The 24,231-nt window shown below is 40.3% G+C and overlaps 1 protein-coding gene across 1 annotated transcript in view; it reads left to right on the top strand.

Moving 5' to 3' along the window:
• Window positions 1-736: 736 nt before the first annotated feature.
• Window positions 737-24,231, top strand: part of kdm6a (lysine (K)-specific demethylase 6A) — a 143,165-nt gene continuing 119,670 nt past the window's right edge. The window contains 3 exon segments of the mRNA XM_007901685.2: window positions 737-1,065; window positions 1,181-1,244; window positions 22,119-22,227. Of these exon segments, the coding sequence (XP_007899876.2) occupies window positions 938-1,065; window positions 1,181-1,244; window positions 22,119-22,227 (301 nt within the window). The 5' untranslated portion in view covers window positions 737-937.

Below are 24,231 nucleotides of genomic sequence, written 5' to 3'. Positions count from 1 at the left end.
GGAAAGCCAGAAAACTCAAAAGGCGTTACCGAAGCGAAAGCCTCGGCTGTGATTGAGGCGCCTGCTGTCAGCTCGGCTTTTGTTGGCACCGAAGCCATTTCTGTCGCGTTCCTCCCCCACCCGCCGGGTGGTGGCTTTCTAATCCCCCCTTCTAGAACATTTTCGACTCGAGGAGAAACCTCGCCCTCCTCGCGCCTCCGGCAAATATTTTCAAAACGCGTTTGTTTTCAGTAAACTTAAAATGAAGCCTTCCCCCCCCCCCACCTCACCCCACACAACATAATAAAACCGTCTGCCTCACTTTTCACACTGCCTCCGATCCACGAGGAAAACAATCTTACATTATAACGCAGAGAAAGACTAAAAAGGCGTACGCACCCAACGATCCTTTTATACCCCCACAAGCCCAGTCCCAGGTGCCCCGCGCCGCGGCCGTTGACGTGAGTGACGGGCGAGCCAGCCAATCGGTCGTTTGAAAACCAGGAGGGGCGGCGAGGGGAGCCGGCCGGTCACGTGGGGCGGGAGGGCGGGGAGTCGGCGAGTGGGCGGGAACCCAAGGCACGAGCTGACGTAAATCAACACAAAGTCACGTGGGGCTGGCAGCGCGCGGCCATTGGCGGGGGAGCGGCTGTGGTGGCTGTGCGCTGACGGCGTGGATTCGGTGTGACACAATTACAACTTTCTGCTTTGAAGTTTTTTTTCTCGGGTTTTTTTCCCCCCTTCACTCACTCTCTCTCTCTCTCTGTCTAATATCATTTCAATGCTCTTTTAAAAAAAATCAACAAAGGACTCCAGCAGCGCTTGGTGCGAAGGAGGAGAACCTTAAAAGGATGTAAAAAAAAAGAAAAGCAACAACAACAAAAAGTCCAAGGGAATAATAAAAGGAATAATAAAAATAAATTGCAAACAATTTTTTTCATCTCTGGTCTGTAACCCCATGAAATCCTGTGGAGTATCATTCGGTGATGAGGAAAAGAAAATGGCGGCGGGAAAACCGAGTGAAATTGAGGATGACTTTCCAACTCTGACGCCTCAGGAGAGGGACTCTGTTGCAACTCTCGATAGGTTAGAAAAAATGTGCAAGTTTTGTGCTGTTTATTCGGTTAAGTTTTGGTATTTTTGCATAAATTAAAAACGATTTTAACGTGTGTCATCTCCCCTCTCTGTCGCTATCGCACAGCCGACTGTTTGGATTTCTGAAGCTTCATGAAGATGGCGCCAGAACGAAGGCCTTGTTAATAAAGGTAAGAGCTGAGACGAAGCGACATCGGCGGGGTTTGTTTTTTTTATGTTTGAAATTAAATTAGTTGCTGTTCTTCAGTTTTTTCCGAATGTGCCGGTGATGAGGGTGTGCATTATTCTTCTCCCTGACGACGAAAAAACGCAAGGTTTGAGGAAGCCTCCCTCCCTCCCTCCCTGTGCACACAACTCCGTTCATTCAGCGTTTTTATTTATGATAATAATTTGCAAACCAATTGGGTGCAGACTGTCGGTCGTTTTCAGATGTTAACAGTACGCTGTGACCGAAGGGTTGTCGTTTTGTTGGTACGTTACATTAAAATTGTTTTCCCTCATTCCCTCCTCCCTCCCTCCCCCCTTCCCCCGGACTCTCAGTGCCATGGGTTTTGTGTGTTGTGTGTGTTCAAGTTTGGCTCCGCGTTAAAAATGGCTGCTTGTCTCGACCCAAGATGGCGGGACAGGGAGGGGAGAGAGAGAGAAAACGGAGTGTGGGAGACTGTGGGTGGGAACAGGGGGAAGCAGAAACTCCGGGGGCTTTCAACTGTATCGCATTTGAAATAAGCACCATTTCCAAACGCGATTTGTTGTCAAATCGTTGGAAATCTACCCGCCGCCGAGCTTGTTTGTCGGCTTTTTTCCCCTTAAAAAAACAAGACACAATGTGGCTCTTGCTCAACCTGTAGCACCAAGCAGCAAATGTACAAATATTGTAATGGCTGCTCAATCAAAGAGTGCATGTGACATTGCATTTATATTTTAAATCTAGTGGAGATGCAGACATGGTTATTGAAATGACACATGACCGCATGTGTTTCGCGAAAACTTTTGTATAGAAATGTACATTTGTACAAAGGCAGCCCTTATCTGCGTGACAGGATTTCAGTTTTTAATTTTTAATTTTTAGTCAGTTGTTATCGTGAGTCGTAGAAATAGATCGTGTTAATATTTTCGGTGTGTTAGATCATTAAACCTTTTGATTCGCTAACATTTCAAGTGCGTTTTCAGTAAATTTTGCTGTTTGTGTTTTTAAGGGGGTGGTGAATTGACTCTAGGGGCAAAAACCTAGCGTACAAAAGTGTGGTAATGCTCGATCGGGCAAGTTCCCACCAAGCTAATGGGTTCCATGAGTTTAAATATAAAGAGGCATTTGTCACTTATTTTTAATAACATTTTATTGACTGGACGTAAGTTGTATTCCTCTTATTTACCAACAGCCTATTCTAACAGTGATACCAGATAATTTAAATACATTACCGATTGCTTTAGAAAAAAGTTGATTGATTGCGTGGCCGTGAAAGATTGGGGGGTATGGGGAATAAAGATTTAAGTATTAATCTGTGCTAGTTTTTTAAAAAATAATCGTGAACATTTGTTTTGTGTGCCTAAAATGCTCCTGATTGCATTCTGTGCAGCTCTTTAATGTGCATCATAGTATCGGATTCATACCTTCCCTTCTGTTCACTCAAGTGACGGTGGGTCTTCCAGCGAAATGCATGTATAAATACCATACCCCAGACCCCATCTTTTTGTTCCCCCCGTTTAGTAATTGTAAGCAAACATGATTGTAGAAAATACGTTGGAAAAAATAATTAATCCTTAGACCTGAGGAAAATATTCAGAAAAAAAACTGATTTTGTGATGAGTTAATCTAGTTCCCTTAAACATTGTACAGAATGTCGAAGCTGCAATGGGTACAGCTAGTTGTTAATAAGATGTCCAATATTTTAACTTTCACAATTTTTTTATAGTTGTGAATCCCCATTGCCTATTGTAGAGAGATATGGTTTATTTTGTTAACCTCTATTTATTAATGTTGAGTATAAAATAATTTTTGTAGGCTAACCGGCAGCCATATATTTGTAATGTGATTGGGGAATTTATAGTGCACCTAGGACTCTATAAGCACAAAGTAAAATTGTGTTTGTACACATTTTTGGTTTTTAGAAGTTTGTAAAAATAATTAAAAATCTCATTATGGTAGTTTCACAATTATGAAAAATCTTACAGATTGCATTTGTGATCCTGATAGCATTCTGCTCCAAAATACTTTATTTTTGGAATGTTGGCAAATGTTTATTTCATTTGCTTCAGCATATTTTCAGCATATTGTTGAATAGGTTTCTGTACTTTAGAAAAATCCTGTATATGACTGTTTAGTTTTTAAAACTAAATATTTTGCATTGTATAATATATATAGGCAGCTTGTGGTGGAGTACTGTTATAGCCGTCAATGGGCATTTATTTTTTTGCAATGTGTTTAGTTGATGTTGGGAAAATCCTTTAAAACTTGCACTTGGAGATGGCAAAGCAATGGAGAGGAATCTGTTGTAAATTATGTTAGCATTGTACATTGTTCGGTGTATCAAAATTCCCTAGGAATAGATATTGTGTTCTATTGACTAGCTTACGACCCTATTGATCCTGAATTACATGAGTGCAATGTGATTTTGGAGACAATATGTTGTTGTATAGTATTTTATGTTTCTTATTCCTTAACTATGGTTCTGTGAAGTTTCAGGAATTAAAATTAATTAAGCGCTCTGAGATGCCGCCTGGCATGAAGGGCGCTATATAAATGCAAGTTGTTATTGATTAGATTCAAAATTGCAAGTTGGATGCATTTATTGTATGCCAATGAGTAAACTTAATAATAATCTTACCTTTGGTGTAGGCCTTTCACATTGGGAGGATGTCCCAAAGTGCTTCTCAGAATATCCTGTGAAGTGTGGGGAATATGCGGCAGCCAATTTGCAAACAGCAATTTCCCACAAACTGCCATGAAGCAAATGACCAACTTCTATTGGGGCTGAAGGAGGTTGTTGGTCAGGGCATTGGGAGAAACTCCCTTATGTTTTCGAATAGTGCAGTGGCATCTTTAATGTCTACTTGAATAGGCAGACAGGGCCTCGGTTTAACGTCTCATCTAAAGGAAGGCACCTCCAACAGTGCCACAAACTCCCAGCATTACGTTGGAGTATAGCTTAGACTATATTTGTTCCAAGTCTCCACAAGGGGCTTGAAGCCACAACCTTCTGTCTTAGAGGTGAAAGAGTTACCAACTGAACCAGGCTGACACTAAAAGTAGAATGGAGGTGCATCTCACAGAAGGAAAATTATGTAATATTTTGAGTATAGCACTTTAGTTGGGTTCCATATTGCACTGCTTACACTTTTGTTGAACATTGAAACCAGCTTTATTGATGCAATTTCTAAATGCCATATTTAATCTATAAAGCGACAAGTTGGTAGCTTTGAACAAGGCCTACTGTTTGTCAGTGTCTTGTTTTCGCTCAAAATTGTTAAACTTCTGTATTTTATTGATGATATTTTGTGAACAGCCCTATTTGAAAGTTGTGCAAAAAGTGATGTGCTGTTTACTACAACAACAACTTGGATTTATATAGCGCCCTCCATGCTGGACGGCGTCTCAGTAACGGATCCTGGGACCGAGCCAGGGGGAGGGGGAGGAAGGTGATCAAAGGCACGGTCGAAAAGAAAGGTCTTCAGCAGAGATATGTTTACACCATATTCCGTAAGTGGGTGATTGAAGCTCACAGTAAAATACAAATTACTTTGATTTTAAAGAAAAGGCTACTGTAATTCTTGGTTAGTATCAGTTAATCTGAAATATTAGATAACCAGATAGCTTTAGATAGCCAGTATATGGGATTTAGGAGGAACCTTTTTATGCAGAGGGCTGACATCAGTGTGGATGTCACTGCCACAAGCTATGTTTGAAGGAAAAAAGCACCAAAAGAGGAAATAATGCATACTTGAAGTAGAAGGGAATAGAGGAGCACAGAAGAGCAAGTAGGAGGGGTGGAGGCTCTTGTGGAGTATAAACACAAGCATGGGCTAGTTGGACTGAATGCATCTTTGCGTTCTGAAAAGTTCCATGTGATTTCCATGGTTCTATTGTGACTCTTAAAATATTTGTGTGTATATTTATCTGAAGTAAAAGGGGGTGCAGATTTTTAAAATTATATTCAAGTCAACCTAAGGAACTTCCATATGACATTGGCGTGTTAGTTTTGGGTAAGAATTTGTTTGATTATGTATGAACTTTAAAAATTAAATAATTTTTTCATAACTGAGACTTGTTACAAAGCATTCTCAATTTTTAGTAATTTTTTGAAAGTGTTTGTTTTAGATTCAGACTATACAAAAGAAGCTAATCACAATATGAATTTATTCTACAAGAAATGTTAATATTATCTCAAAATAATTATTCAGCTTTTAGTTGATGTATTTGGATAGTGAAATGGAGCAATGAAATAACAATAAATTATTATGAATCAATAGCTGAACTGATTTGGTGACCATAATTATTGCTTTAAACCAGAGATTTTTTTTGGTACTTGGGTATTTGTGAGTTCCCGTAGTGTAGTGGTTAGAGCACTCGTCTTGCAAGCAAGAGGACCTGGGCTTGTTCCCAGGCAGGGCGAAACCTTAGGCAAGATTCTTTACCCTACACGCCTCCGTTTACTTAGCAGTAATTAGGAACCCGGTTGTTAGTTGATTCACGGATCACTTTCCAGGGATAATAAACCCTTCAAATATAATAATAAATGAATAATTATGATAATTTGGTCACTCAATCCACTACTGCTGGGTTTCGCCCACAAGGTACAATGTTTACTTTACAGTATATCTGGTGAAGCGCTTTGAGACGGTTCAATGATGTGATAAGATGCTCTATCAAATGCTAAAGGATTATTATTATGCACTCTTAACTTATTGTATGTTTTTGTGATTTTCCTGGATGGGATAGCTATGAGAGGAACTATAATTCTTTCTATTGCATTCCAATTGCTCCAGCATTGGTAGACTCTTATAGTTAGTGAGACTGACTGAGTAACTTGCTTACAATATTGTTCAGTGGCAAAGTAAGAAAATCTTATTTTTCTAATTAGCTAACATTCAAATTGGATTGTTTAACACGGTCGTGTTCTGTATTTCTGCATTGACTATAAAATTATAATGGAATTTTTCACAATATAATCCTGATGCTAAAACATTTTTTTTTGTACTGCATGGATACAACAAACATTCACCTGCAAGTTCAGGTGGATGTTAAAGCCCCTTTGGCACTATTTGAAAAGAGAAGGGAGTACTATGTGATTCTGAGTCACAACGTGAGACTTGAACCCACGACCTTCTGATTCAGAGGTGAGAGTACTACCACTTCGCCAGGCTGACGCATACAATTGACAGTAAATCCTGCGAAACTCTTTGAGTTGTTTTGACATTAGAAGGCGTTATATCAAATGCAGGGATTATGATCATGTTAACAAAATATTCTATACCTGAATCATCATTTGATTTATTTTCTGGCACAACTTATAGGTGATAAGTTATGTACTGAGATGAATGAGCAATTTTGGTATTGTATACTGCACCAAAAATCACTTTTTGCTCCCTCAGTAAGTACCTGTATGGAGTGCATGCATCAATCCGTAACTGTTGGTTGTGTTGTCTAACAGAAGATGAGAATTATCCTCCAAAATGCATTATTTTAACCCTGTTTGTACAATACAGTAGATTATCAATGGAGAATAATTAAATTTTTATAAAATAAATTGAAGATGTATATTTTGAGAATGAGATAATGCATTAATGTTTAATTTAAAAGAATTGTGTTGAAATATGAAAGATGTAGCTGTCTGTCTTTAACTGAAATGTTCTCAGTAAAGTTTGGTACAACCGATCTAACATTGCAAAACATAATATAATTTATGCTCAGTTGAAGCAAAACAAAATAATGGATTGTTTTAATGTTAAATAATGTTAAATGTTAATTTACATTTTACAAACCTCCTGTGAAGAACATTTCGACATGCTGATATGAAGGAACCTACATCAGATGCAAAGATTTTTATTGTTACCATATTGGATTTTTTAACAATTTTGATTCAATCTACTAAATTGAAACCTCACAATGTTTTTAAAAAGTATTCAGGAGCTCTACTACTACCCTGCTAGGGCTGCTGTTTTCATGTGGATTGAGCTGTAGTCGAATCTTGTTTCTTATTTATAGGCAGAGTTTCTGATTGTCCAAATAAGCTCGTTGTGCCCCTTATTACTTTATAAAGAATGTATAGAACTGATACAGGCCGCTTGGCCCAACCAGTCTGTGCCAGTGTTTATATACCACATGAGTCTCCACCCATTCCTTATTCTCTCCCATATCCTTCTATTCCCCAAAGTACTGACTAGGAACTGAACCCATGCTGCAGCAGTGAGAGCGCCAAATCCTAATCACTGGACCACCTAATCCTAATCACCCAACTGCAAGGGAACACATTGATTCTATAACTCTTAAATAATTGTACTTAAAGTTGGTACATTAAATTTGCATTTCAGATTTTTTTCTCGGAGTTCAACCCTTCCCATCTTGCAGGTGGCAAAATACAGTCAAACCTGTCCTCAACAACCTCTCATGGACTAGGCCACAGTGGCCTTTATATTCAGGGTGGACTTGAATAAGGGTTTGTTAATGTGTGAACCCACACTGAAAGGCGATTGTTATCACCATTCAGTGTTATTCCAGGATGGTTTAACATTGGTGGTTGCTGAATGGGGGTGGTTGCTTGAATAAGTTTGACTGTTATGTATACTAGCAGTGGAAATAGCTGAAAAATATTGCTGCATGCTTATAGTTGCAGTTTTATGTTTTACTCTGCTGCCATATTGAAAACATTTATAAGTTTACCCCATATCTTAATGTTAGAATGTGTCGCTGTGAATTTATATTGGGACAATCCTTTGCTTGGTTGTGAAAGATTTGTTTCGTTCCTTTAACCTCAACTGACCTGCTTAAATTCTGGATTATTGCTTTATTGTTGTAATGGTGTTTTCAGATTCAGTGCATGATATGAAAACATGCACATTAGTTGGTATGTGCAGGTAATGGTCTTTGTGAAATAGCCAATAGTTGATACATGGCTTTTGCCCAGTAAATAGATTTTAGCATGTAGTTCCCTTGCATAGGAATGTGCAAGCACCTACACAATGAAGAATCAACTTTTCTCATTCAGTGAAGTTTGGAGTATTACTTAAATTACAGGAGTTTATTTGGTCAGTTTATATACTTTTCCTCTCATTACCCTTTTCAATTTTTTGTATTAAACTTGCTGCTTATATTTCAGGATTATATTTCAAACTCTGTATTGTATGATTAGTATTCTGTGTTGTATAAATTAGTTTTGGTAGAAATGGAATACAATAACATCTTATCACTGTTTCCTACGCATTATATCTTGGATTCAAACGTAAGTTTGTTGCCTTAGTGTTTCCTACATTGGATACGCTCATTCTAGTACTGATTCTACTTTTGATGGATTCTGTGGCTAGGTACCTCTACAGCGTAAAACCAGTGTAACTTGACCATTTTGAAGAGGGGAGATCAAATAATTTAGGATATGGCTTATTAGGTGAGTGCACCATCTGTTATTCTGCAGATCTGAATAAAACAGAAACGCTACTCTTTAAATTTTAAATTGCACTGATTTGATTGATTAGCCAGGCTGTGAAAAGTGTGATATGTTTGGCTTTTATGTCCTAGACTTGGGTAAGGGTGAGGAGAAATTGCTATTGGCCCCAATTATTCTCCAGTGGTGGCAATTTAGTATGTATGGATACAGAATGACGACAGAATTGGGCTTGGTTGTTGTGCAACTCCCCCACCCCCCCCTTTTTAGCTTAATAGCCTGCCAACATTTGCTGTTGACGTTCGTGCATTAGCATTGGAGTATCTTAGGGTTACCTGTAACCATGGAACCATGTTCTGTGAAATTTGGAGATTAAAAAGTTTTCTTCAGTAAATTTAGAAGAATGTTTACGTCACTTAATAAAAGTAATAAGTAATAATCGTTGCTTGATATAGAGCCTTATCGAGTCGTGACATGAGATCTTTATTGTCCACCTGACCAAGTAGCTGAGAACTTGTTTTAATATCCATCTGAAGAATTATGCCTCTGCTTTTATTACTATTATTATACAGCCATGAAGTGAATGACCAATATTATCTGGGAGTTATTGATCAGGAAATTGTGAGAAACTCCTCTCTCTGACTGTATTTTTTCGCCCACATAATATAGTCAATTCACTTTACAGTATATTCTGTGAAGCCTTTTGAAGATGTGATAAGGGGCTATATCAAATGCAAGGATTATTATTATATAGTCTCATTGGATCTTGAAATCCACCTGAACGGGAGGACTCGATTTAACATCTTATCCAAAGGATGGCACCTCTGACAATGCAGCCCTTCCTTGTACTGGAGTGGTAGCCGAGACCATGAGCTCAAAGTCCCAACATAGGGCTTGAACCTTCTTAACATTGCCCGGCTCTGCCACTGTCTCTCACCCCAGGCTGCTGAGACCCTCATCCATGCATTCATCACATCCAGGCTCGACTACGCAAACTCTGCTTGTCGGCCTCCCCATCTCCTCCCTGCACAGGTTGCAGATCATCCAGAACTATGTAGCCCGTGTACTCTCTTGCACCAGGCCCCGCGACCCTGTCACCCCCATCCTCTCCCAGTTCCGTATCAGTCAGATGATACAGTTCAAGATCCTGGTCCTCACCTTCAAAGCCCGCGGCCTCGCTCCTTCCTATCTCTGTGACCTCCTAATCCCCTACCAACCTGTCGGTTCCCTCCACTCAGTGGGCTCCAGTCTGCTTCACATCAACTGCTTTGCCCGCCCCACCATTGGCAGGCGGGACTTTAGCCTCTGTGCCTCCACCCTCTGGAACTCCATCCCACAGTCCCTCCGCCTCGTCCCCTCCCTTACCTCCTTCGACATTCCTCTTCGACCCATGCCTTCGGTCACTCTCCTACCTCGACCCTCCCCGCCCTCCACCTCTCCTGATCCCAACCACCAGCTTGGGTAGGTATCCCTGACTGTCCAGTTCTTTGGGAAGTCCTGACGTGAAAGGCACTATACGAATGTAACTTCTTGTTGTTGCTGAACTCAACCTTCTGTCTCAGGCCAGAGTACTACCAGCTGAAACGGACTGACGCCGTTGTTGTCTATCTTTTTAAGAATTGGATACATGTTTATTTGCATGGGTATATCTGCAGTTTGTGTATTACTGCACAATTTTTCTATCTAATATCACTGATATTGTTCCGTCTCTGCCCAGTCACCTGTTGCGTACCCCAAGACTCCATACTTGGCCCCCTTCCTTTCCTTATGCAGGGTAACCAAAAAGTCGTGTATGTGAATGACACCCAAATCTACTTCTCTGGCTGCGACTCTAGATCAAACTTACCGAACCTGTGCGCAACCTAGGTGTCAGGTTCGATACCCAGCTATCCTTCCTACCTCACATTCGGTCCCTGACCAGGACTGCTTTCCTCCACCTCTGTCACATTGCCCGCCTCCAACCATACCTCACACCCAACGTAGCCGATATCGACATCCATGCTTTCGTTATATTCTGCCTCGATTATTCCCTGCCCTTCTCGCCAGTCTCCCTAGCTCCACTATCCACAAAATCCAATTAATTTAAAAACTCCGTCACCAGCATACTCAACAGCACTAAACGTCCTACCCTCATCACACCAGCCTTACCAGGCTCCACTGGCTCCGTATCGCAGAATGGATTGACATCAAAGTCCAACTTGTTTACAAATCCCTTCAAGCCTTCCACCTCCCTACTCTGATCTGTTTACTCCCCCCTACATGCCGCTTTTCTCAGCTGTATCCGGCCTCTTGTTTGTCCCTTGTCCTGTTTGCTCCACCATTGGTACCCATGCTTTCAGCCACTACGCTCCAAAACCTTTTCCCTCAATCCCTCCATCACATTTTCAGATCACACCTGAAGACCGTGCTCTTCGACCGTGCCTGCAGTCACCTTTTTCCTCTTCCCAGGTTCCACAGCTGAGCACTCTGGGACGCTATCCTGCATGAAGGGTGCTATATACATGCAAGTTGTTGTTAGATCCTGCCATTGGTTAATACCTTTTATCAATACCATTTATTATGGACACTTGAGTCCTATGACCTGGTATCCGTTGCAACATGTACATTTCCGTGTACATTCGGGGTGTATTTTCAAAATATAGTCTGGCCAATCACAGTGGTCTGAATATCTAGCTACATTTGTAGTATTTATGTTGAGGTTTGTTTTCCAGGACAAATTGTGATCAAAATACTGATAATTGCTGTAAACCGCAAGTCTTTTGCTAATAACATGGAAGTGTTGCAGCTTGAACAAAGTAGAATTCTGACATTTTTTATTTGGTTGAATGCCATGAGCAGTAAATCCTACACATCCCATTTTGATATGTCAGATGAACAAAAGCATAGAAATACATTTACAATGCTAATTGCCCATTTAAAAATTGAGTATTTATTATGTAAACATGCCAGGCAACAGGACCTGTGGAAATTTCTACTACAACAGTAAACTCTGATTATAGCAGCAGGCTTTATCTCTATTCATCCAGTCACTGCCAAGATCTTTGTTGGCCGTGGTTCTTTCACATTTTGTTGTCATCGTTTGAATAGTCGCTAGTTAAGTCTCCATGTTTCCCTGGCATTCTGTTGCCCAGTAAACAAAAAAACTTAAGCTGAATGATCCTTCAGAAAAGGAAGATAGAGCGTCAAGAAGACCAAAGAAGAAAACAAAACAAAAAAAATTAGGTCAAAACTTTTTTTTAAAAAACGCAGGTTATCCATTTGCAATATATCCTGTGAAGCACTTTGAGATGTCTCGCCAGCACAATAAGGCGCTATATCAAATACAAGGATTAATTATTCCAGCAGTGTTGAATGTACTGGCAGTTATAATGTGGTGATTTGGGTCCATAAAACCAGACTTTGCATTCAACGAGGTGTGATGCAAAACAACGAATGCAGGAAACCAGCCAATCAGAATTAGAAGTGTTTTGTCCCCAGCACATCTGTGCTATATGGGATATGTTCTAACCAGATTGCATTAGATAGTATTTTTTTAAAAAGGGGGGGGAATTGAACATTTATGTTGAGTAAATTTAGTTAAAGCATTAAATATAAATGCCCAATTACACTTCATTAATATCTCTCCAAAAGGCACCTCAACTTTTGAGTGATATTATTTGGAGAAAGATGTGTATAATACAAAGCACACTATGCATACTTTTAAAATAAAACTTAAACAGTTCAGAGGTAGTTATTAATGGAACTTTACAATGGAGGTGTCGGACAAACCTCCTGGTCCAGATTATTTTATATTGTGACCTATGCTGGTTTATTTGAATAAAATCTGGTTAATCTGGACAAAACATTGCACTGGTCGCTGCTGCATCTGCTTTCTATATCTCAATTTGACTCTTCCATTTCTATCCCAGAAGCACTCGTGGCTCCATTCAGCCACAAGTGGCTCCGGGATGGAAATGGGAGAGTCAAATTACGATTGACTGACATCGAACTGCAACCATTCACAAGCGACTCTGGGCTATCAATCAGTGAGGAGATGGTGGGGGGCAGAGGAGCAGGGAAGAAAACAGGGAGGGAATGGGAGGATTCAAATTGTGATTGATTGACAGCTGGAGCCACTTGTGAAAGGGTGGAGTGCTCATCCATTCCCAAGCGACTTCAGGCTGTCAATCACCTTGGAGCCACTGGTAATTGATTGCCTTTCTGTCCAATGGAAACGTCAATGGGTGGAAAGAGGCGCCGTTTCCGCAGCTCTGCTGGGCGGGAAGAGGTAAGGGAATTTCAGTTAACCTTGGATGTCGCTTAAGCTGGACGAAACAGCCGGCTGTGATTTTTAGTCAGTTTTTGAATAAGCTCAAAGTCTGTTAAATAATGTTTCAAAATAAACAGTAAAAAACATTGCTTGACTGGAGTTATCAAGACATTGGTCGATATGAGAGAATTTGGCTTCATTGTGGGACAAGTAGATAATGCAACTACAGTAATAATAATAATCCTTGCATTTGATATTATAGCACCTTATCAAGTCTTCGAGATGTCTTTAAGTGCTTCACAGAATATGCTGCAAAGTGAATTGACTGTATATTTTGTGGGCGATATTGAATTCCATAATGCTAAGGATGGATTTCCCTGAGGAGGACTTCCTTGATGTTCTATCTATAATAATAATAATCCTTGCATTTGATATAGCGCTTTTCACTATACCATAGCTGTGAACTAATGTTAACTGACAATTGTATCTTAACAAATTAATAACTTACTGGCTGAATTGAGAATTTTCTCATGCAAGGCGAATAGTAAAACGGGTCAATCGGTATAGTAAATCTGCTATGTTCTTCAAATTAACTGCTGCGTTGCCTCCAAAACCGTTATTTCATTTTTAATTAATCTAATTCTATTAATATTTTGAGATGTTTTTTATGAGAAAGTGCTAAGTTGCAATGCATTTATTAAAACATGTAGAGCTTCATGGAATTGGAATTGTATAATAACTTGTATTATATAAAAGTGTGCAATGGAAATATTTTAAAGAATTAAATGAACTGTTGCAAAATTTTCATAATAATGCTATATGTAATTCACTATATAAATTCTCATAACTGCTAATAACTTGACAGAAGACTAATGTTCCAACAAAATGTTACTTTATTAATGTTAAATTAATACAAGTGCTAAAAAAAATTGTATAATCATGCTGTTCACCCTATTTTTTAAAAAAAGTGCAGCCACTTTCTCTGCTAGTATTCAGATGAGAAAATGTAACCTGTGTTGTACCTACCCTGGTGTAGCTTAATGCAGTCACTGAGTTTTAAAAGTGTTGCATTGCGCAACTTTGACTTTTTCTTCAAATTACTGAGCCAGAGGGTTAATAAATAAAATTGAACGAAACAGAAGTTCATAATTGGTACTACAATGATCTGTAGTGGTTTCTAGTGGAAATGTCGTAATCACATCATTATTTCACTGTGTACATACTGTCTATGAGGGAAGTATAATTTAGTGGAGCTGCCTGTATTGTACACTTTGACAGCTGAATCAAATATTTAAAAATGTGCAGCTGCATAACTTTTACACAAAGATTTATACAGAACTGTAAAAATGTTTAATATTGCCTGGTGATTGGAATTGAGTGTAGTCTAGAATAGGTTTGCGCAGTCTCAACGTAAATTCTAGTGGCACAGTTTCAGTCTACAGATTCGCAAATAATTTGGTACCAATTTATGGTCTTGTTTTTAGAGCCTCATGGATAGATGATGTGAGAAATGTTATTGCTGTAACGATGATGTTGGAGTTGAGACATTTTTCTCACAAAGTATAATCTTTATCATGTATGTACTGCATGCTTTAACTGAACTTGAAATGCTCAACAACTACTTGGATTTATACAGTGACGTTCATCACTGGGTAGCAAAAATACTTAATTTCCCTGCCCTGACATTTATCTTGCTATCTTTCTCTTTTTCCCTTTGCCTTTCCCCTCCATGAGTGTTAAATTGTGGCAATTGGAATGCAGAAAAAAGTCACCAATTGGATATCGGAAAGGTAACTGTTGTTTTGGGGGACAAAAAGGATGGTCGAAGAGGAAGATCTTCAAGCGTGATATGCAGATGGAGAAGGAGGGGGCAAGGCAGAGAGATTGAGGGAGAGTGTTCCAGAGTTTCGGGTCGTAGTGGCTGAAAGTGGTAGCCGATGGTGGAGTTCTGGATTTTGTGGATAATGGAACTGGGGAGATCGGTGGTCTGGAGGGTGTTGGAATAGTCGAGGCGGGAGGTAACTTAACATTTGGACAGGGTTTTCAGCTGCGTTTGTGGTAAGGTATGGTCAGATGCAGGTAATGTGACGAAGGTGGAGGAAAGTGGTCCTAGTCATATTGGATGTGGGGTAGGAAGAACAGTTGGGGTCAAACCTGACGTTCAGGTTACTCACTGGTTCGGTGAGTCTGATGGTTAGGCTGGGGAGATTGAGGAGGGCAGAGCAACTGGAGAGAAGACGTTGACAGGAGTGCTTGCGCACTTGCCGGCAAGCATTGGAATCGCATTGAATCACAGAAAATGAAGTTTGGATCAAGACTACATTTCCCGCGATTCAATGCAGCCGGCCAGTAAGTATGCATGAGTTGACGGATCAGGATGTCATTTCCCGCGATTCAAGGCAGCTGGTAAGTGCAGGAGAGGTGAGCGGTGTTAGGAGGTGATTAATACAAGTATTGCAAAGACATCTGTGTTTTTGAAAGGAAACTGAATGGGACTCAGGTGAATGAATGACTTAGTTAATTATATGATTTATAGAGATGAGACTTGTGTGAATTTTACTGTATTCGTCTCATTTTCATTTAATCAGAGAGTGCCTACAATAAAGTTCCTTGTTTCACTTTTGTTCTTGAAGTTAGAAGAATTAACCCAATTGTTATTTTATCCATTTTATTCAAATAATGGGGGGCCCTGTTATAATGACGTTCAATATAGCACTGATTTACAACTGTGTAATATAAACTCTGATCCTGCGGGCTACCATGGACCTGCGCTAGTTAGAAGTGAAGGACATCTGCTAGAAGTACTAAGTAGCCATCTTCCGGTGCTAAAAATGGTCGATGCCCGAGTTATCATATCTGACAATATTGCATATACATTCTGTACTTTCAAGTTTGGGAGCACATTTCAAAGCACTATACAGCTGAAACCCTTGTCCAAGCCTTCGTTATTTCCCGGCTGGACTATTCCAATGCACTCCTCGCTGGTCTGCCCAGCTCCACTAGACAAAATTCAATTAATTCAAAACTATGCCACCCGGATACTCACCTGCACAAAACTCCATACCCCCATCACAACAGTCTTTGAACAGGCTCCACTGGCTCCCAATTACCGAATGGATTGATTTCAAGATCCTCTTACTCATTTTCAAATCCCTTCATGCCCTGGCAACTCCCTACCTATCCAATCTGTTTACTCTACACCATTGCCCACTACCTCCCCTCCGCTGGCTCCGGCCTCCTGTTTGACCCTCGTCCCCTCTGCCCACCATTGGTAATCATGCCTTCAGCCACTATACCCCAAAACTCCCTCAATCTCTCTGCCTTGCCTCCTTCCTCCCCATCTTCAAATCCTGCCTGAAGACCTTTTTGATCATGATTATGGTCACCTGCCTCTCCCCCGGCTTGGCATCAGGCTCCGCCACTGTCTAGCGCTCCGGGACGCTACCCCTCGTGAAGAGAGCTATATAAATGCAAGTTCTTATTGTATACTACAAAGTGGAGTGTCTGTGTATTTTGTAGGCAAAATATGGCAGCCAGTTTGCACGCAGCCATGTCTCACAAAAAGCCACAAAGTAAATAATCAGTTTTATTTGGGAGATTGTTAGCCAGGATCATGCTTTCAGTCATCTTTTTCCTCCTCGTCCCTTTGACTACCATTCCCGGTTTGAGTGCCCAGCCAGCAGTGTCAAGTGCTTCAGTGTGTTTCCTCCATGAACGTTGTGAGATGACTCCACAAATTACAATATGTACCAATTTCAGATCATTTCTTCCTCCCTATGAGATATGAGTTGCGACATAGATCTTCATTTTCCTCAGTTTTGCCTAAATAGTTATACTTGTCCCCTGGAAGTATATTACATTTAGCAGAATAGCTCTGGGTATTTGGAAAAGAATGCAGGTCTCACCATAGAAACATGTGTAACCTTTTTTAAGGTTTCTTCATAATTGAGCAGTGTTTTGTTTTGTGCCTATGGTTCGCAGGGCTTTTTTATAGCAATAATAATAATACTGCTTGCATTTCATATAGTGCTTTATCACCTAATTGACCTGTCCAAAGCACTTCAGAGGATTCACTGAATTGTAGTTAGTGTACATTTTGTAGTGCAGCAGTGTCCCACAATTGACTATGAAGTGAATGACCAATTTTATTTGGGGGTTTGTTGGCTAGGACACCAGAGGAAATTCCTTTCCTTCTCTTTTTGAGTAGTGTCATCGGTTCTCTAACGTCCACCATGACGGATAGGCAAGAACTCAGTTTAACGGCAGTTTGGACAATACACCGCACCTCCAGCACGACACTGGAGTGCCGACAAGGAGGTTAAACCACAACCTTTTGACTCAGAGGCTAGTGCTACCAACAGAACTAGGCTGTATCAGAAAGAAGGGATTTCCCCCCGTCTGATTGTTGTGGGTTGAATATTTATATTTTAAAGGTATTGAAGAGACGCTCGTAAAATAATGTTATGGTACTGATGGCAACAAGAGGAATGCCATTATAGCACCCTTCATTGTGGTGCTGCCTCGCTTATGTTGTGGTCTATAACAACAAGAATAAGGCTCTCCTGATTGGCTCCCAACAGCGGCTCCACATCTCAGCACTGACAGCATCACCATCCAAGGACGCACACTCCACTTTACTAAGCCAGTCCAGAACCTTGGCGTCTTGTTTGACTCTCAACTGTCCTTTCTACACCACATCCGTGCCATGACCCACGCTGTCTTCCCCCACCTCCGCGACATCGCCCAGCTCCGCCACTGTCTCACACCGCATGTCGCCGAGATCCTCATACACGCATTCATAACATCCAGGCTCGACTTCGCAAGCCCCCTGCTTGTCGGCCTCCCCAACTCCTCCGTACATAGGCTACAGATCATCCAGAACTCTGCAGCCCATATCCTCTCCCACAGCAGGCTCCACAACCTATAAGCCCCATCCTCGCTCGACTCCACTGGCTTCTCATCAGACAGAGGATACAGTTCAAGATCCTGGTCCTCACCTTCAAAGCCCTTCATGGCCTTGCTCCCCCTTACCTCTGCGACCTTCTAACCCCTACCAACCTGCCCGCTCCCTCCGCTCAGTTGACTCTGACCTACTTCACGTTCCCTGCCTCACCCACCCCACCATTGGCGGGTGGGCCTTCTGCAACTCTGCCCCCACTCTCTGGAACTCCATCCCGCAGTCCCTCGGCCTCATCCCATCCCGTGCGTCTTTCGAGACCTGTCTCAAGACCCTCCTCTTCGACTGTAACCACCTGCCCTTCACCCTTCCCGATACCGACCCCCAGCTCAGGTCCGAAACACTGATTGTCCAGCGCCTTGGGACGTCCTCCCAACGTGAAAGGTGCTATACAAATGTAATTTTGTGGTTGTTGTGTTGCACTGTGGACCTGCAAAACTGGCTATCATGCTACCAGGGGCTAACTAAAGGTACAAGATATTGCACCCGGCCACCATGCTATAACAAGATTTCTTTGTAATTGCATGTTCAAATCCATATGCTGTTTCAAAGTCTAGCTTGTAACAAAAAAACTTTTTTCATAGATTAGCATATTTTAATTCGATGCTGGAATGGCGAACACAAACCGTTTTGGGGTTGTTGGTTAGTCTGGAAGCTGAACATTCACATAGTCAGAATTAAACTTTGATCCCAGGAAGAATTCAAAGTCAGTTTCTAGGAATGGAGCTGAGGAAAAATGGGCAGCTGGAATGGAGTGGCAGTGAGCCCAGACAGTGGGCTCGGATGTTGTATTGAATTAAAATGTTAGTTGCAATGAAATGAGTTTTGAAGAGGCTCCATCAGTTGCAATGGTGTACGAGACATGGGACTGTGATCTTGGATTTCTGTTCTCAAGAACAGAAGTGGCTGGAGAGTGTATTACTTTGGGGTTTTGGGGCCCAATATTGACATTGTCATTCTGAGGGGGAGGTACACTGAATCTCTTCAAATTCAGGGATTGGTAAAATATTTGAAAAGGAAGTCAATAATCTTTGCCTCATCATGCCATCAAAACCTTCTGAAACACTTGACAGGATTTTACTGTAAAGTGTATGGACTGTGTATTTCTACAATACAATACAATTACATTTGTAAAGCGCCTTTGAAGTCAGGAGAACCCTGAACGTCATTTGCAGGCAGCGCCTTACAGGCAAAAACAGCAGCCAACTTGTGCACAACAATGTCCTACATTGACCAGGAGTAAAACTTAAGAGGGGCTTTCAATGTGCAATGTTAGACACCAGAACCGTGATTTGAATGAAAGAGCACAGTCAAATCATGGTTCAGCCTCATCCTACCCAAGCGCTCTCACTGCATCTGAAAAATGATTTAATTCGATCTCTGCTCCATTTAGCATAGATTGTGGAGTTACACCCACAGATGGGCTTTAACAATCCGTAGTCTGCGGGGAAAGCGCATAGAGTGGCAAGTATGCAGAATGTTCAACGGGCCAGAGCTGTTGTGGCCCCTGGGTTGCCAGTTGGACCACCTTGGCCTAGACTGTGAGCTCAACCTCTTAACAGCAAGTAACTCAGTGGTTAGAGCACTTGCCTCGCAAGTGAGAAGACCTGGGTTGAATCCTGGCAGGGCAAAACATTGAGCAATTTTCCTCACTCCACATGCCTCTGCTTACCTAGCAGAAAGTAGGAACCCAGTTGTTAGTTGATTAGTGTGTTGTTTTTCCGGGGATAATAATTCCTTCAAAAAAAAAATTGGTCACTCAATCTTTTTGTTTGTGGGACACTGTTGTGTGCAATTAACTGCTGCATTTCGCCCACAAATACACAGTCAATTCACTTTACAGTGTATTCTGTGAAGCGCATTGAGACGTCTTGAAGACGTGATAAAGAGCTACATCAAATGTAAGGATTATTATTAATCCACAACCTTCTGACTTTGAAGGGAGAGTGCTGGCAGCTGTGCCAGGAAAGAGGATACTGAGAATTAAAAAAAACTACTTACAATCAAACAGTGGAAAAGCTCTATGCCAGGAAAACAAAAGTGGTGTCTCTTTATTGTAAAATTACAAAGTAAATCTGCAAGTCTTTTTTAAAAAATATTTGTTGGACTTGCCATCGGCAAGTGCAGATAAATTTGTGGTATACATAGTCCACAAAGAGTCCCATTGTTTGTATTTCCTGACATGAGGGCATGACCTTGGACATTGCTGTTTCTGATTAAGACACTTGCTCAGTGGTTAGTTAAATGTCATAATTCTGCAACTCTTAATGGATCAGTTGTAGATCATGCTTTGTATAGTATTTCACAGCTCTATCATGAGCAGCTCTTACATTGGTTTCAGTTAATTGGTTGTGACCTGAAATTATCCCCATACAAAAATGAAGTATTGTAACCTGGATCTGTTTGCATCCAATGCTGGTGATTTCTGTCTCATCAGTCTGGCAGTTTGAGCTCTAATGTGCAGGTATTACATTTTCTTGAACTGTTATGAGCCACCAACAAAAACACTTCATTGTGCTGTGGCCACATTGTAGTTCATCTCGACACTGCATATGAGGTAGCTACATGAAGTACTATCCATGCTTCTAGACAGCTTTGTTTGAATCTGCCAACATAAGATGACAAACAATTTGGTGCTACTGAGGATCGATTGATCCAGATCCAGATCAATTCATTACAGCAACAACAACCAAATTACATTTGTATAGCGCCTTTCATGTCGGGAGGACATCCCAAGGCGCTGGACAATCAGTATTTTGCACCCGAGCTGGGGGTCGGGATCAGGGAAGGTGGAAGGCAGAGGGGGAAGGAAGGTGATCGAAGGCACGGTCAAAGAGGAAGGGTCTTGAGATGGGTCTTGGAGGAGGAAGGTGGGGGCGGTGAGGTTGAGGGACTGCAGGATGGAGTTCCAGAGGGTGGGGGCAGAGTGGCTGAAGGTTTGCCCACCAATGGTGGGGACGTGAAGCAGGCCGGAGACCACTGTGCGGAGGAAGCAGGCAAGTTGGTTGGGGCTAAGGAGATCTCAGAGATAGGGGGGTACCGAGGCCATGGAGGGCTTTGAAGGTGAGGACCAGGATCTTGAACTCTATCCTCTGTGTGATGGGAAGCCAGTGGAGTCGGGTGAGAATGGAGGTGATAGGGTCACAGTGTCTGGTGTGGAAGAGATTAGATTTAAAAGTCAAAACTTCAATGAAATGGCAAAACAACCAATTGCAGAATAATATACACAGCACAGATCAGTGTTTAAAAAAAAAGAAAGCTTTTCTGCAAAAACTTGTTAAAATTTCTGGAACAAGATCACTCATAATATCTTGTCAAGAGTCACAATCGTTCTCTCCTTGTTCCAATGCTCGTTGGCTATGGATGGCCCATCTTACCCGTGAACAGCAAACCTTTTTAAGGGTCACTGCCAACTGAGTGTTGGCTACATTTTAAGTCTGAGAGATACCTTCTGTGAAAATCATTGTATAGTTTTGCTATTTATCAGTCATAATGGAGTGGATAATTTAAATCAGCAGATGATCACAAATTCACTCGGAGCAGCAACTAGGTAGTGAATTATGGGAGGCAGGATCAGGCTGAGAGCAATTTGTTTTCCTTTGAGGTTCCTGGTTAAGGTGAATATTGAGATTTAATATTTTGCATTTTTTTCATGTTTTTATGCCAAGTTGTTGTTCTGAATTCTGGCATCAGATCACAATTACCTTTCATACCTTGCAACTGAATGCAATAAGGATTTGCGATAAGATGGGTTATCTGTTCAAAGACCATGTTGTGATTTTGAATTCACAATCTAGAGTGACACTCCATTCTTGGGGTAGTGCAGCTTTGTTGGACGTACTGTACTTTGGATGAATTGTTAAAACGGAGTTCCCATCCCGTCTGCCTGTTCAAGTGGACGTAAAGATCTCATTGGCATTGTTCAAAAAGAGAAGGGAGTTCCTCCTGTATCCTGGTTAACAATCTCCTAGATAAAAATTGGTCATTCACTTCATGGCAGTTCATGAGACATTGCTACATAAAAATTAGCTGCCATGTTCACCTACAAAGCACTTTGAAATGTTTTGATGGTGGTAAAGATGCTATATCAAATGGATACAGTGCATTGCATTATTGCATTGTTTATAAGTATTGTAATAAATATTAAATCAAGTATTGTAAATAGATGGAAGAGCCTTGATGTAACTGAAGGATTTAAGTTTATTTAGTGTATATTCTCATTATTTATTTTGTTTCCATTTAGGCTATTCACTGCTTTGAATCTGTAATCAAGAAATGCGAGGGAAAAGTTGACCCTGAATTGTTTTGTCAGCTTGGTCACTTCAATCTCTTGTTGGAGGATTATCCGAAAGGTAAGATAATTGCTGTATTCACATTTGAACTGCATTAAGGTTTTGCATACTTGGGAGTAGTACTGTAATATTTTATTTCTAATGACCAATGTTAATAGAAGTCTAAACAAGACATTTAGTGAAATACCAAATAGAGAGGCTAGAGGAATGAGTTCCGTTCACATGGAGAATTGTGCTGTCGTATTACCACAGAGATGCTAGCTGGAATTTAACCAGATTGAAATGGATTATGGTTGTCAGAATTAAATGAGTTTGAATACTGAGATTTCAGTGGGCCCATCTTACAATTCTATTTAGCAAGCAAGTCTTATTTAAGACTATAATGTATATAGTATGTAGGAATTGGAAATATTGTATTGTACTGTGATACTTTATTAGCAGTACACATTGTTCAAGGGGAAAAATCACCTTTAAAGGTTAATTAACTGAAAATATCTAGGTTTTGTGACCTCATAATTGAGCAACAGGATTATCTCAAAACTAAATAGGGTCCAATTATTTATGGGATTCTTATAAGACTGATTTGTTTCAAATTATGGCTATTTTCAGTACATTCCATGTGACCTTTTTATATCTAAAATGTCTTGTTCACTCCCTCTTGGAAACTCTTGTTCAATACACTGCATACAAGGTTAGATGAGATTATTCTTAGAATTAGTTTTGCCAGATGTGAAACTTTGGATTCAGTTTCAAATATTATTCAATACACCACACACCAGGTTAGCTGGGATATTCTTAGACTATGCTTTGCCAGATATGGAACATTGGGTGCAAATATTCAAATATTATTACGATCCGTAAATTTACCTTTGTTGCCAAGAGGTCATGTCATTTAACTTTCCTGTCGCCCATTTTGCTCAGTATTAATACATGAAATTTGGCTAATGAAAAGGAAGTAAAATTAAAGGCTATGTTAACATAAAGTAAAAATGTATAAACATTATGAAAATTTTAGTTATTAGGTGCATTTAAAAATGTTTTAGAAATGTGGTAATTAGTTTTATTGGGATCTGGAATGTTAGCATCAAACCGATGCACTTAAACGCTTGGGGTTTATGTAGCTGCTTAAATTGCTAATGTAAAGAGGCCAATACCTAATATCCTAAAGCATCTGAATTTTGAAATATTTATTTAAAAAATCTGACTTACTTTATGGTATTGCAATATTTTATGGTATCCAATTAATAATACTCATTGACCTGATTTTTTTTAAAAAAAAAGCTTCCTCCCAGTTTTTTTTAATTTACTCTTCCTTTCTAAAAGCGGTGATTCATGTTTGGGTAATGGTCTCACTGATTTTTTCGGGTAGCCCACTGGTGCTTTGTCCAATCCTTCATGCCTGATCCTAGACAGTGAGTGATGGTGATCTGTCAGGGTTTTTTTGAATGGCATTTGGGAGTGAGAAACTACCAATTATTTATTCTTCACCCCATGCTCCAAATTGTGTCAATTGTAATATGCCCACTAAAAGGCTATAGTAGAAATCTAACCTGAGACCTTTTAAGGTTTGTACCTCTCAGTAGTACCGGGTGATGCATTTACCTATCAAAGCATCATTCTACGAATGTTGAATTGTTTCTGCTTTTTAAAAAAAGATCATGGTAAAGTAGGTTTTGGCAAGGACTTAAAAGGTTTCAATTGGGATTAAATGTGTTTTTACATTACTTTATCATCTCTGAACAAATTGTCACTTTTTCCCCCATACTTTTAACTGCAGTGGTCTCAGGCACTACATTATGCTTTGACATTGTTAAATTCGTTAATTTTGTTATTGCATGCATGTGTGTTTGCAATGGTTGCCCCTCTTCGCTAGAGATTTTTTAATGCTTATTGGGAGCAGCATACTTGTATCTCAGGTAAATTGAAGAACCACATGTAAATTACTGGTCCCAAATCCTTTAATGTTAATGTAAAAGTTCTATGTGATTGAAAACGATTGAAAATGTTTCTTTTGTTTCTTGTACCACTCTAGTTTAATCAATTGCATATTTAAAACCTATGTAA

This window comes from Callorhinchus milii, unplaced genomic scaffold, assembly GCF_018977255.1.
Source record: "Callorhinchus milii isolate IMCB2004 unplaced genomic scaffold, IMCB_Cmil_1.0 Scaffold46, whole genome shotgun sequence".
NCBI classification, from domain to species: domain Eukaryota; kingdom Metazoa; phylum Chordata; class Chondrichthyes; order Chimaeriformes; family Callorhinchidae; genus Callorhinchus; species Callorhinchus milii.
The sequence above is the reverse complement of the archived record's forward strand: the minus strand, read 5'-3'. Positions and strand labels throughout refer to the sequence as shown.